This window comes from Acanthaster planci, linkage group LG08, assembly GCF_054643075.1.
Source record: "Acanthaster planci isolate LZ-2023a linkage group LG08, COTS_SCS, whole genome shotgun sequence".
NCBI classification, from domain to species: Eukaryota; Metazoa; Echinodermata; class Asteroidea; order Valvatida; family Acanthasteridae; genus Acanthaster; species Acanthaster planci.
This window is the reverse complement of record NC_141784.1, coordinates 16,209,556-16,224,794: the sequence shown is the minus strand read 5'-3', so window position 1 is coordinate 16,224,794 and position 15,239 is coordinate 16,209,556. Positions and strand designations below refer to the sequence as shown.

The following is a 15,239-nucleotide window of genomic DNA, read 5'->3' as shown; positions in this document are numbered from 1 at the left end:
ACCTGACACATACAGCCTCGCTTTGAACGCGGAAGTGCACAGATCGTTCCTAAGGGTGCAGACCACTAATTCAAGTGAGAATTTCTGACCAGCTCATTAGCATTAAAAGTGCCCCCTTCCACAGTATCTTTTGAAAAAGCAGATTGTTTGGCCCCCAAAACGGTGAGATTGTGTAAATCGTTGCCAGGATCAACTTCCTGGGTCTTTGAGCTTTCACATGAGGGCAGAAGGGCTGAAAACTACGGTTGAAAAATGGTCCTAAGTGCCCGAGAAAGTTGAGGGTTGCCACTTGAAAAATGGCTGCAATCAGACTTCGGAAAAATCACTTTTTGGGGGGTGATTTTGTTTTGTGGGAATAATTAAAAATGTAATTGGTTAACCCACAAAAAATTGAAAAGAAATTGAAAGATAAGTGACCAGACAAGAATTTCATTTGTGTTTCAGAAATCTCAGGGATGTTGGCGTGCATGCTATTGGGCCCTGAACGGTGCTGATTTTACACTGTTTTCAATGGGGCTTGAATTAGTGGACTGGACCCCTAAATGCGTCGTATTGGGATCCCTCTATAGCGTCGTGTAGTAGTACTTAACTCCACCTGGCGGAGAATTTTCCTTGAATTGGGACACTGCACTCATATGCTCGATCGAGTCCGCTGTCAAGTTCTGCCGTCTTAGCCCAAGACTACACCGTACCCAGCTTGACGCTGTGGACCGGTCGACCGTGCATGGATGTCTCACCGGCGGCTGTTTCCCGATAGCAGGACTTGAACGTTTGTTGTATTCTCGAAGGGAACTTAACTGCACGTACGAAGTCAGTCACAGTGTACCGAGTAAAGGCTGTAATACAAAATAAGTAAATAACTTGTAATTTAATACCAGCGTGGCACTTGATTGGGAATTGTATTTTGGATTCTCGCAGCTTGTTTGTCTAAGAGGCCGAAACGAGTTGAAATTTATAAATTGAAAATTGGAAGACTACCTTTTAAATTTGTAGTTCTAAAGTTTAACCAGTGCCGTTTCATGTTATTCGATTGAGTCTGTTACTTTGATTTAAAGTAAATTGTAAGTTCCCAAACCTGCCTTCGCTCGCTCTTTCATTACTCCGTAGTTACTCAGCTGTAAGAAATCTGGATCCGACAAGAACATGTCGATTATGCCTTTCAACTCAAAGCTGAACGCAAATCAAAAACTCGTGAAGACTCCCCTGGGTAGTCTTCATCATTCTTTGTTTTCACCTCACATATGAATCTTGATGGCGAGTAATTATCCAAACCCGCATTAATGGGACTGAATTCTGTGACGCATCACAGACAGCCTTCATGTTGCCACACGGCCGATCACGACACAAATCAATGGCCCACTGGATTTTCTATTCCGTACTCTCAGCAAATCTCTAAGTGTAAAATATTAACATTAATTTAACCCTAACCCTCTAGGGTGTATGTAAAACCATATTGAAATCTGACGTCGTCAAAGTAAAATCCAAATTTCTGCTAGCCAAAAAATTGGGTTTTTTTTTAAAGGGATGGTTCAACTTTAAAAAAAAAGCTACCGGCAGAAAATGGGGTTGTCCTCTTTGAGAGCATCAAATAAAATGTGCTTACTGGAATTTGAAGTTTTTAATTGTCTAATTTTGACACGCTACGAAGACTTCTTAAAGTAAAATCCAAATTTTTGCTAGCAGAAAAGTGAGTTTTTGAAAATACTCTACGCAAATTCCCCAAACCCGAATCTACTAGCAGAAAATGAGGAAATGGGGTTGTCCACTTTTGTAGCTTGACAGTAATTTTGCCAGTGGGAATTTGAAGTTTTTAGTTATCCACTTTTGACGCGCCGCGAGAGTTGTTAAGGTAAAATCCAGATTTTTGCCAGCGGAAAATTGCGGTTTTTGAAAATGCTTTAGGCAAAGTCCCAAACCGGAAAATCTTCGTGTCGAAAAAGAGAAAATGGGGTTGTCCACTTTTGACGCTCCATACACCTTGGCTATCAGAACGACACTGGCACTGGTGACGTATGAATCACCGTTTGATATCTCAGTTCCAGCGTAAAAACCTCATAGAACTAACACGACAATGTAGCTTACTTAACTTACCCAGTGCAGTTTACTTGATATCGCTTGAAGATAGTATTGTCCACATTCGGTTGCGGCGTTTTTTATTTTTCATGCTACTTCGCTTCGCTTATACGCATGAAAAACTGTTTTACTTCACAGACTGTCATTAAATAAGAAGTGAGACAATATATGCTTTTCAGAATTTACTAAACATACTTCATGAGGGCTGGCCTGCGCACGGACACGTAGTGTGTCCCACAAATTGTACTTCTATAGAAAAAAACATATCGTTCCTCAATTTCATCAATATCGCCGCATTGGCGAGCGCTCCCATTTGTACGGAAGCGTATAAGGGCCACTTTCAGAAAAAAATACTTCGCGATACTTCGAGTTACTATCTCGCTGCGGCGAGTTATTTATCTCGCCACGGTGAGTTAGCTAAAACAAGTTCAACTCGCTGCATATTAAGACTCGGTATGGATACAAGGCCCAATTATTCCGACTACTCTTCTAATCAAGGGTCCTGTGTCACCCCATGTCCACGTAACCAACACTCCTCCAGATTTCCGGGAATAGTCAAATTATTTCGAACTTATCCTGTCCATATTAAATTCAGTTTAACGTCAACACTTTTTCTTTAATGCTCCTCAAAATTGTAAAACTTGTTACAAAGATTAAAACGAATAAAAATTGTTAGTATATGGGGGACTGTTTGGTAGTTTGACCTTTGACATAAAAAGAGAAAAGGTCACATTAATACGCATAAGTATAATAATACTGTGGTATCGATATGAATAGGAATGAGGTGTAGGGTGAAAAATTGTAGTACAGAATGACCTTTGGTAAAGGATAGGCATAGAATAAGGTCAGAAAGTTTGGTACAGGTTGACCCTGGTGTATGGGATAAAATAGGAGTAAGGCACGGGGTAAATCTTTGGGTACAATTTGACCTTGCTTATGAAATTATGGCACAACATGATGAAAGAGGATGAGTCATATAGTGTGTGATGGTATACTGACTGGCCCACTCCTTCCTACTCCTTGATTACCTTAGGATTGCCTAAGGTCTTCCCGTATCGATCAAATCGTGGTAGCCATAGTAAGCTAAACGCAAGACCGTTAGCACGTGGGCGCCCTCTTTCTCCTTTAGTGTCCAAAGGTTAGTTGGACCAACGCTCACTTCCAACATACACAGTATAAACATTAACACAATAGTCCGCGATTTCAAAGGGAATCCACCATGCCCGATTTGAAAAGCACGTCCATACAAACACAAGTACGTAAATACTACAATAGCATTTTAAATATTTTATTCGCACGCTCCGTACCGTCTTGTACTGTTGGCATAAAGTTGAAAACATAATACTTAGGCCTACACAGCAAAACAAAAGAACTCCAAAGAACAATTTAATTAATCATAAGTACATTCCTCACTTATTGAAAACCCCTACTAGACATGGTAAGGGCCGGCTCCTCAAATTAGGCAAATAAGGCGGTCAATCAGCAAAGTCCAGCGTTCTGATTGGTCGAGAGACTCGAGAAAACCAAGAAAAAGGGCGTGGTTTTCTCTAGACAGACGGGGTGAACTACTCACTATCAGGCTTTACTTTGATTACTGAATCAGTTGCAAAAGTCACAGAATGTAACAGAATGAGCCTAAAGTTTTACGCAGCAATCAATGTTACAGGACGAAATAAAGAAGTCACAATAATAACTTTTCAATAATGTGTATGCATAGTCAGTAGGGATGGCATCTCTATACAGAAACCACTCATGCACATCATTTTGACAAAACAGGTGTTCAGTTTGTCATTGGTTGTTTAAAATGTCCGTTCATGGGTCATTTTTGCTTGGTGGAGAGTGCTTTTGTGTGTGACCTTTGATTCAGCAACCAAGTTGCTGTGCATGTCAATTTCTTCTTTGTTATAAAGATAATCACTTGCTTTTGGGCACGTGATTAGTAAGGGGTATCGCAGCATACCTGTGTACAAAAATTGTTTATTTCTATGGAGTGAATGTTTATGTGTGGCCTTTGACAGAAGTGGCAAGTTTCTTTTGCTTTCCAGTGTACTTTTAGCTAACTCGCCAAGGCGAGATAGCAAGTCGCCGCGGCGAGATAGTAACTCTAGTGCATCCACCTAATAGCTGCAGCTGTCGTGATGACGACACTATCCGAATCGCAGCTTGCTTTGAGTTGGGATAGATATGTTGCTACAACTTCGTCCCGAATTGGGAATTGTAAGTGAACTTCCAGTGATTTCAACCAGTGCAAAAATTTTCTGCATCTATAAAAATAAGAAGTAACAGTTTCCTCCGATTTGCCCAAAATAGCATCCAACAACTGGCTCTTGTACTCCAAGGGATGCTGGAAACTCTGTCCAACAAGGTTGACTGAGGATAATCTGTTGCGAAAATGCGACACTAATTAATCAGATGTGATCGACAATTTAACTGCAGCCATGACACCCTCAAAGTCGGACGACACAAATTAATCAGATGTGATCGACAATTTAACTGCAGCCATGACACCCTCAAAGTCGGACGACCCCAGTAGCGAATTCTTATTTCTTCCATGTACAATAATTTTTACAAGGGCCGTATTTCCCGGCTTCGTCAATAATACCTTAATATAAGGATAAAATTTTGTCCACAATAAGGGCCAAAAGGGACTAGCTCGCCACCAAGAGAAAACCAATATATCACGCGCCTTGACATAAGCAAAGGTGATTAAGAACTTGTGAGATCAGGACTACTGGAGGGACTAAGAGGACATTTTCCCCTGACCAATTTTGAGCGAACGCATCGATGGCTTGGGCACCAGGGTTCCAAAATCTGGAAAAAGGCATAGTAATTTGGCGTTGTAAAAAGGAGCAAAGCAGTCACCGTCAGTGGACCCCATGAATTACTGATGACATTAAAAAAGTTTTCAAAGACCAATCATCAGTATCTAGTAACTTACTAACGAAGTCAGCCTGGTCGTTTAAAGCACCTGGAATAAATTGGACTTCCAGCATAATTCGGTGTTTGAGGCAAAGATGGAATATTTCAAACACAAAATGTTGGAGATCAACTTTCATGCTGCCGACTTACGAAATTTGTAAAATTATGGCTGATTAAAGCGATTGAGCTTGCATCAGAACACTTTACTGTCTTGACCTTATAGGATGCAAAAACAAACCGTTCATTAAGATTGGAAAGGTTTCTTTGCCAAAAGAATTCTGACACATTCCGCCCAAGGTGATAACAATGTCTTCTTCTTTACAATAAGCTATGACTGCTTGTGAATATGTAGTCATTAGCCTCATTACATTACCCACAACGGGCGACAAAGAAATAATCTGCCCTACTACTGAATGTAAATCTCTGACCGTTCATACAAGAGAATTACTTCACAAAGACATGGAATTCTTAAGTTTATCAACACGTTTGTCGACTACTTTCAGAGTTCCCCGAGCAGAGTCCCAAATCGTGCCTAACCACACTAGTGAAGATTGGGTTGTTCACGTACTTTGGATACATTGTAAATAAAACCCGCGTTTAGTAAATCAGACCCGACATGATCAGAAACGTGGCAATTTCAAGGTGTTTGTCTTTGGAATTCTGCTCTCGAGGGACAACTACAAAACCATCATCCAGATATACTGCAATTAAAATTCACATGAACGCCAGTGCGATACCGAAGGTTTCAGCATTTTGGTAAAAATATAAAGAGCCGAGGACAAGTCAAACGAGAGAACCGTATATTCAAAATATCTCTTTTTACCATCAAAGTCCCAGGAAAAACCTAAACACTTCTGATGTTGGGGAGCAATTTGGATATGATGGTACCCAGATGTTACATCGAATGAAAACAATAGCGCATTAGGGGAAAGGTACTGTAAACCAATTTTCCAATCGTCTATTTTTGAATGCTCCGTTCGAACTGAATTTATTTAAGGCACTCAAATGTAAAATTAATCTCTTCTTGCTTTCGTTCTGACAAGATACTGATAGAGGGCTGGTTACATAAGGAGATAATTTTTCTACAACCCTCCCCGAAGCCAGCAACTCGAGCTCTGTTTTGGAAACATACTCGTCATTTCGCAATGCAGAAGCATTGTTACGCAAAAACATGGATGGAGGGCGTTCGTTGAACGGTATAAAATAACCATCGTTAATAATGGAAATGAGCATATCATGAGGACCGATCTTGTGCCAAAACTCAATGTGGGATTTTAACCTTCCATTAAACAAAAATGTCATCGGTAACCAAAATTGGGCATACGCCTTTGCAATGTATCTGGATGACATCAGCGAACTTGTCGATGAAACGGCATACAGAAGAACGTTATGGCTAGGGAGCGATTGCATCGGTGGGGCCTCTGGACAACTGGGCGGTTGTGCTGGCGATGGAAGGTAGAAGAGGTCTAAATGGGATTGCGACCTGGGAAATTGGGGCACCACTTGCTGGGAAGCCGAAGGATGGGACAGATTGGGTACCTTGCTTGAACCGCCACATTCTGTCATTGATGACAGTGAATGGACAGGAGAAGCATGCAGCCACTATAAGGTGACAAGCTTGTTGGAAAAAAAACAAAGTATCTCATCTTCACGTATATAATTATACATATTAAGTCATCGGTCTACGTAATGTATTGGAAAACTTCCAGGGGGGCTGTAGACCATAGTCGACAAACCGCATGAATAGTACCCAGGCGTGTATTTTGGCCTATCAGAGTAGACTCGAGTCATTTGAAGTGGATGCGTCCCTATTTTGATGAATCGTGACTTGACTTGTGTAACTATCAGTTTTGCCGTTTAACTTGGCCTGCAAAATTGACTTGCTACCACCTCTGCGGCTTAAAACGTAAATTTGTGGGTGAGGTGGTATAAAACAAATACTGACTGCTTCATCTCTTAGTGTAGTAAAACTAGTGTCCCGCTGTGGTCCATAAATCATTATACTATTTTCCCGAGGTAAATGTTCCATGGATCACATCGGGAGGATATACTTACTATACCACTCGAAACAGTTAATATTTTTACATGTCTGTGCATACAGTACCTACAGACAGACAACAGCGGTGCCAGAGCTTAATATCAGGAACGACGCCATTTTCAAATTTGTCAATAACCATGGGCAACCTTGAATGTGTGGTTCTCATTATTAAATATACAAGGCGGTTAAAATACCTAGGCCTAAAGTTAGGTGATTTCTTTCACCCATTTCCTGAAGTGTAGGAGAATAAAAATCCTTAAGAAGTGGTGGGTCTAGAAACATATGGGTGAAATTCTGAAAGTAAACTCTTATACTCCAATACGTGTGTTCAGCTATGCACATACATGTACACGTAGAATAGTTTACACGTCATTTGTATATATATATCTGCATACCTACACGATTATCTCTAATTTTGCTGGAGCAGAGATATAGTACACGCAACTGAATGCCAAATTTTGCTTGATAAATCGTTCCCTATTTCTTTGATTCTTGTTTCGCAGAGTTTCAGGTGCTTTACCATGGATCAAAATGTTTGGCGTAAGGATGCAATCAATTCTCTTCTGACAAAGCAAATGGCAGAGGAATTTCATTCCTCTAAATTCCGAAGGACGTTACCAAATGAGAATAGTGAGTGTGTCTGCACTCCTCAACTCTGTATAAAACAAACAGGCTGTTGATGTTCAGAAATTATCTTAATGTAATTTGGAAATATTAAACCACCATTCATATGAATGACTTGTCACTGTATGATGTAATTAATCACAGTTCACTTTATAAAACTGCTATTTTCAAGGCTAGCTGCAATGCATTTTTCTTGGGCAGTTTTTCTCCAACTTTGTACTCTTCATCAGTGTATGAAAACTCTTTTACACTCCTGTTTGGTTAAACACATTGAAAAGTGCACTTTTTGAAACTTTCGAAATTACCCATGCTTTCCTTGACGACGGGGGTGTTGTTTCTGTGATGTCATCTAGGGAGCACAGAGTCCAGAGCATGGTTTTTTGTTCAATTGTGAACCCAGAATTAACTTGCTGAAAACATTTCTGAGAAATGGGTTGACACATGCTTATTCCTATGCATATAAATAATAAACAGGCCAAAGAAAAGAATTTAGTCCTACAAAATCTACAAAAATGCAGTACTTTTTCGTGCACACACGAATGTAAAATTGAGACTGTCTTCCTGGGATAACATCACAGTCATGGTCATGGATATGACCATAATCTTCTTAGCAAAAACCAAAACGGACAGTGAAATACCTTTTAAAATAGTGAAGCAAAAGTTGAAAATAAGGTTAACTGAGACTGAAAAGATGTATTTAAACGGTTTTTATTCAAACAAATTGATCGCAGCTACCCTTTAAATAACAGTATCTACCTGCAGTACAGTTAATTTCAAACTGACAACAGACGTGACAGGGTTTGAGCATATTACTCCATTGAATTCAAGTCTCTAATCTTTATTTTAGATTGACACACTTGCATGACATTAATGGCATGCCAATAAAATCAAAGGATACTAATATACTGAACCTTACAAAGTAGATGTTTATTTTATATACAAAATGAAATAGTGAATAACGCACAGATATATACAGATGAAATTAAGAAATTTTGCCAATTCCTTAGCATTTGATGTAACATTCCAGTTTTTGACACTCAATTTTACAATTGCAATTTACATAATGTCTACACAGTTCTTTTAAGTTTAGAGTGAGTTGGAAAAGATAACTAAATTTCGCGGAGAACAGAGTTTCGTTTAAATGTAACTTATACCGTGAACAAAAAAAAATTGAAGAATTGAACAACATTAAACCGTGGAAGCTACTACATGTGCATGACTGTAGTCTATACCCAACATTATAGCATTTTACCTTTCAGTAAGGCATGACCGGGGAGGATTATAATGGATGCCAGACTTTACTATCATGTGGCTTTTCTTCTGGATAAAGCTGTTAAGTTTAGCGGGCCATGCAATTCCTTTACATGTACATGTTCAGGGGAAAAAAAATTAAAAGGAAAATTAATTAGTTGATACTGCAGCTGTCTTTGTTTACTCACTGCCCCTTACACTACATGTATGCTTTGAAAATTTAACCAAATTGATATTTTCTGACTTTTATATCAGAATAACTTGATTCGAAAAAAAAATCAAATACATGAATTCAATAATTGATCCATGCTACAGTCCTACCATATTGCAGTTCCTTTTCTGTTCAGTTCTCACTGGTTACTTCTAGTAATGACTCGCGTAGGAAATCTGCCACATCTGTTGTAATCTATTCATAAACATACAGAGTAACGGCGCCTGTCCAGTAACACACTCACGCGGCAGCGAATCTGGGATCAAGCACAATGTACTGGTGACATGTACAGTACATGTTCGTGTGTTGCGCTGGTCGCGCCGACTTTGAAGTCAGGATACGGGCAGTAGACTATAGCAGTGGAAGCGGTGTAGTTGAAATTTAAATCTCCCCAATTTAACGACTCTACGTACTCAGATAATATCAATAATGAAAAGGTTGTATAATTTTACATAAAATCATCATCCCAATATTTGGTTATACCGTTTTGGTGTTAAGAATCGATACACGGTGGTTTTGAATTGACACGCACCGTTAGGACTACAAGTTTCTGGACTATTCGAAATGACATAAGTCGTCACTGTTTTCTCGAAGACACGTGTCGAAAATGGCAATGTTTTTTTTCGATTTTTGCACTTTTTTGTTCTAAAACATCGTAGGCCTACTTGACCTTTTGGACATGTTTCCTCAAGCCACATATCATTAATGAAATGACAAAAACATTCATGTTGTTAGGGGTTAAAATCTCGATAACTGCATTTTGCGTTTTCACGAAGAGACACAAATCCGACTGCCATTCGTACACGAAAAAAAAACCAGACTGCGAAGGTCGAAAAGTAGGTCAACTGATTTTTCGTTTTTACTATTGGTGCATTCACACGGTTAGTCCTGTTAACACGAGTAGGATGCGTGCGCATTACACTCGGGTACAGGAGTATACCCCCTTCTAGCGAGAGTATCCGGTTCTTGACTGTCACAAAGGCGGACGCACCACGCTTTGCAGGCTCCCATTGGACGATCGCAGAAGAACCACGAAATGCCGTACAAACCAGTGGACTACGCGCGCGCGCACGTTGCTTCAAACTCAATTTGCAGTATTTTATTTTGTAGATTTTCTGGGACGCAGGGCACGAAATCAATGTTCCTGAGACATACATTTATGCTTTATCATTTTGTTTATGAATTTTGAATTTATCATAAGTATTCCATTGTTCTGGCACATTTCCAGAAAATCCATGAAAAAGACGACGCCTCATTTAGCGAAATCAGACACCGACTATTGCGATGAATGCTGTTGATAAGCATGTATCTTGCGCACAAGCACTTTGGTAGTTAAGGCCATGATTACATATAAGAGAGTCCAGGTATTGAGGAATATTATCTCGCCGTAGAGCATGGAGGAATAAGAAACGTCAAGTCCTTATCTTTATCGATTTCAAATAAGGCACTTGAAGTGTCGACCACAACCAAGGGTCCAGTGATCTCACGTGCACGATAAAAAAACCTAAATTTACCCGGTCACTCTCTGAAGACAAATGAAAAGAGTGAAAAACAACTCACTCTCAAAAATAGTCCCTTATATAAAAACCACTCCAAAAGAGTCTTTTATAAGTTATGGCTCATCTTTTGGAGTTGTTTCACTCTTTTAAGAGTAGTTTTCACTCTTTTTTGAGCGGATTCATAAACGGTAAGAGTGAGGTTTCATTCTTTGCCTTTAGAGAGGAATGCTACTTGCCACAAAAAGCAAGATGAAGGTTCGCACGATTGATTTGTCTCTCGCAGTCGGACATCTGGAAACTTCAGTGCATGTCTACATTGCAACGAATACATGTAGCGCGATTGGAAATTTTGCCCCTTTGGGGTGTTAAAAGGCCATATTGACGTCATGCCAACCGTGAGAATTAAAGATCTTTAAAGATTGAAATCAGTCATAGTCATGGCATCACTCTTCGAAGACCCAGATATCTATACCTCAGTTAAAGTTTATTATAAAGCTTGTTTTCAGTAATATAAGTCGACGGTGCAATAAAACATGTACACAGGGTTTGGGGTCGGAACAAAAAGGAAAAGACTTGAGGTGCTGAATCCGTTTAAACATAACACAAGGCTTTTGTCCATTTTCTCTTTTTCTTGCAGGGAAAATACATAATTTGTTGATTTTTTATACATGTAGGCCTATATTTCAAATTTACTCTATTTTTCTTTACAAAGAACTTCAGAACTACAAATCACAAAAGGAAAATATAGACATCTTGCAAAGAAGAATGAATCAATTTTAAAACAGGAAATTCTTGCAATCCTTTCTTTGAGGTGGATGAAATCGAAATGATTCTACGAAATATTTAGTACCAAATCACAATTGTTTTTGGTGAACATAATAAAGCAGGGCCAGTGAAAATTCAACACAGAGTGATGTCGTCATCAGAGACTCCTGCTCCTTCTCTTAGCAATGTCAGACGTGCATTCTTAAAGCTGCAGGATTAGTCTTTGCCCCTAACAATTCATTGCAATGACTTGCCCAAGTTCAGCCTACCATGACACACCTGAAGTACACTTACGGTGTATGAGCATGCTACTTATTCTGTAAGTCTTTGCTCCCTGATATCTCCTGTAATCTCTTACGATAGTCCTCAGCTTCTCTTTCTTTGGCTGCAAGTTGTTGTTTGTATATTTCAGCTTGTTTTTGAGCTTCTTGTAGCTGTTGATGTAATGAATTGTCCACAGTGGTATTAGCAGTCTTCAACTCCTACCAGTCACAAAGAAAACATTGGAACAATCCTATTAAGAAATGGTGAAAACATAGAGCAATAGGTCATACGTTGAAGACTTACACTGGCCAAATGACAAGCAATTTTTATTGGGGTCCTTCATCAAAAGGGATGATAAATTTAAGACGAGATGGCAGAATATACAGTTGGGTAAAACTGATATTTTAGACTGTTCTGGACCTGATCATAACTAAGAGAAAATTACTAAGAATTTTTGAAAGGACTCCCCAGCACATGCAGTTCCTTTACCCAAATTCTTACATTGTTACGATAACATCATTAAGAGCCTATCTATACATCAATATACAGTCCGCTCTCATTACTGCAAACCAAGTTAAGACAAAATCATCGGTCCCAAATGAATGGTACACGTTTCCATGGAGAACAGTGATGCAGTCAACACTGGTGGTGGAAGGGGGCGCCAGTGACTCCCATTTTTCGACAAAGGGGGTATGCCCCCCCACTTGTTGGTCTTGTAATGAGGTGGGGCTTAATAAACCAGCCTATTCATGGCGAATGCCCGATGGTCTCACAACTGCCCCCCCCTGAAAATCTTTCCACTGCCAATGGCAGTTGACACCTAAAAAGATAGAGACTGAAGCCAAAACCTGGCAATTGAGACTGAGACCTTTAATAAACTCCAAAATTGAGACCGCAACTTTATGGGCAAGATTGAGAGCAAGACTTTGTTGTGATTTGTTCAAGTGCACCAATCCTCCTATTTTGTGCCTAATTTCCAGACACCAGTGTTTTGAATTTCAGTCTGAATTTCATGACATAAAAATTATTCACAAGGTTCAACAGTGAGCATTGGCCAACATTTTGTCATTAGTTTGATTACGAACCCACTGACTCCAAACAATGCAGTATTTGAAAAAAAAATTGTTTTATACTTGACAGTGTTTTCAGTATTCTGAAAAGAAAAAAAGACTAAATTCAATTTGTTCTCTTCCAACCCAAGATTAGTTCACTGTAAGGAAAAAATGGAACTCTAGCATTTTAATTTAGTATTTTTTTCATCCACCAGCCCTCCAAAATTCCATGCTACCGGTATGCTCATAATCCAATAAACAAATGCTGGCCTTTTTAAGGTGTATCAGAATTTAATAAAGTGAAATTGAAGCCTGTCAACATAGAGGTTGACAGCACTGAATAAGGAAAGTCAAGGGGCTGGGAAACATCGACTGATATTGCCATGTCGCATAAGGGGACCTCACTACATGTATGCATGTACATAATGGGATAGCATCTCCCATAAGTTAATGCTTCAGTGATAAATTCGGCTTAAGTGCATTGAGAAAGCAGAACTTGTCTCAGCCTTCTCCATAGAGATAGGGGAGTGCTTCCAATTATTTGCCTTACAGTAATGAAACTTGATATGGTCTTTAAAACCAAACTTAAGAATGGTAGGTTGTGTACCAGTGCAGCGGTGATATTCAACTGCATTATACCCAAATACTATATGGGAGTCTGTGTACAGTAACAGAACAGCCCACCATGAATTAGGTCTCAACCTCAACTGAATTACAACAGAAATTCTTTTAATGGTTTTTAATATCTGAATTTGTCCTTTCTAATGACAGATACTCAGGGCCTTCAGGGGAACTTTCCAAAATTCACCTGGTATCGCCAAGCTAAAACAGGTTTTTCTTTATACATACATGTATTAGAATTCTTCCTGTGTTCAGCATATGCTGTATACGATGTCCAAACTGGTGGACTAGCTAATACATACGGCACTGTAGAAATATTGCAGTAATGACAAGTCACTTCTGATGTAAAAGGTCTCTATTTCCCAACTTTCCTCACAAAATTCAAAAAGTAATAACCACTCAGAACGTAACCTGGACCCAGTATTTGAAACAAGGTTTCTTGAAAGTGTGCACAGGAAACAACAGGTGCTATACGGGTATATCCCATCTAACCCATGCATGAGATCAAAATGTAAGTTTTGCATCACTGTATCCATCTGCACAGGATTTCTTGATCATTCTTCCATGATCTGGTTGGCCCTGAAAAGCCTCTGCTGCAGAAGGTAAACCTACCAACTGATACTTACATGCAACATTCACAATTATGAGAGTTGATGGGCTGTCTGCATTGGATTTGATTTTGTCAAATTGACAACAGTCTCTTTCAGTTTTACAAAAATAAGTCCAATGCAAACACGATTATGAAATTGAAAAAAGGGCTGAAAGCAATACATCCGCAGAACTCAGTGAAACTGTTTTTTTTGTGTCTGAAAATTGCTTTATATGGAGTGCAGTGCAATTGCATCCACTCTTCGGTTTACTACATGTACAGATCATACTGTATATGCATGCATACACATGTACATGTACAAGTTATCTGAATGACCGGGGCAGGGGATTCACTAAGTTATTAGGAGTCTGGGGTTCATGACAAAAGCCGTTCGCAAGGCTGGCAAAACTCCTTCATAAAATCGATTGTTTCTTTTATATCATTTCCTTTGGCAATGCACACGGGCAAAGGTAACGGGAATGCGTCACTGGTGCATTAGTAACCACTGCGGACAATTACCAACTGTGCACAGTCCAACAATAAGCACCTTCACATGAAAAGATTCTACATCAGGCCAAGATTTACTCACACAAGGAACACCTACTGATAAATAACTCTGCTTGCAATAATGTGATTGTTATAAACAGGTCACCCACAATGCTTTTCACGTAATGAAGTCACAAAATCTTTTGTTGTGAACTCTGTAACAGAGTTTCTGCTAATGGGAATATGCATATTTTTGCTGGGACCAAAGATATGCTTGTTATAACCAGCAGAATTTGACTTGACCAAGTTCACAGTAATGAGAGTCAAATGTATGCACTAAGGTATAAGACAAGTTTTGTTTTTAACCAAGTAAAGACTGGTAGCAATTAACTTTGCTATCTACAGCAAGATTATTTATAAATGCTCACATTTAAATCTTCACCAACAAAGGCAAGTGTCACTGGCGTTGAATCACAACTGCTGCTATTAGAGGTAATTTCTGGTTCCTGCTCTGTAGTCTGGACAATGGTGATAACTTTCTGGGTAGATTCTGAAGAATCTATATCCTGTCAGAAACAGTAGAAATATGTGAGGCATGTATGGGCATAAGAACCTAGGGACATGTTCAAGCATCAATCAAAGAGCTTTTGATACCTGCCCACTTTGGGGCAAAGTACAAAATAAAATTGACAGAAATGGCCTCACCAACACACCTCTTCAAAGCCATGAACAGCAAGTGTATTTCTGACTTGACACATCAGGAGTCTACATATTACTGAAGTAGCGAGTATCAACATTCCACATGATTTGTTATGCTGACACTGAGGGTATAAAAATGTTCTTGTGA

At 39.3% G+C, this 15,239-nt stretch overlaps 1 protein-coding gene across 10 annotated transcripts in view; it reads right to left on the bottom strand.

The window, feature by feature from the left end:
* Window positions 1–8,346: 8,346 nt before the first annotated feature.
* The window catches only part of LOC110987802 (GA-binding protein subunit beta-2-like), a 59,195-nt gene continuing 52,302 nt past the window's right edge, over window positions 8,347–15,239 (bottom strand). For 8 of the 10 annotated variants that reach the window (XM_087140219.1, XM_087140221.1, XM_022250889.2 and 5 more), the window contains 2 exons: window positions 14,821–14,958; window positions 8,347–11,862 (listed from right to left, as the gene is read on the bottom strand). In XM_087140219.1, the coding sequence (XP_086996345.1) occupies window positions 11,689–11,862; window positions 14,821–14,958 (312 nt within the window). In that variant the 3' untranslated portion in view covers window positions 8,347–11,688. Of the gene's footprint in view, window positions 11,895–14,819; window positions 14,959–15,239 lie in introns of those variants that run through there. The other 2 variants (XM_022250892.2, XR_002599327.2) reach the window with 2 other exon arrangements.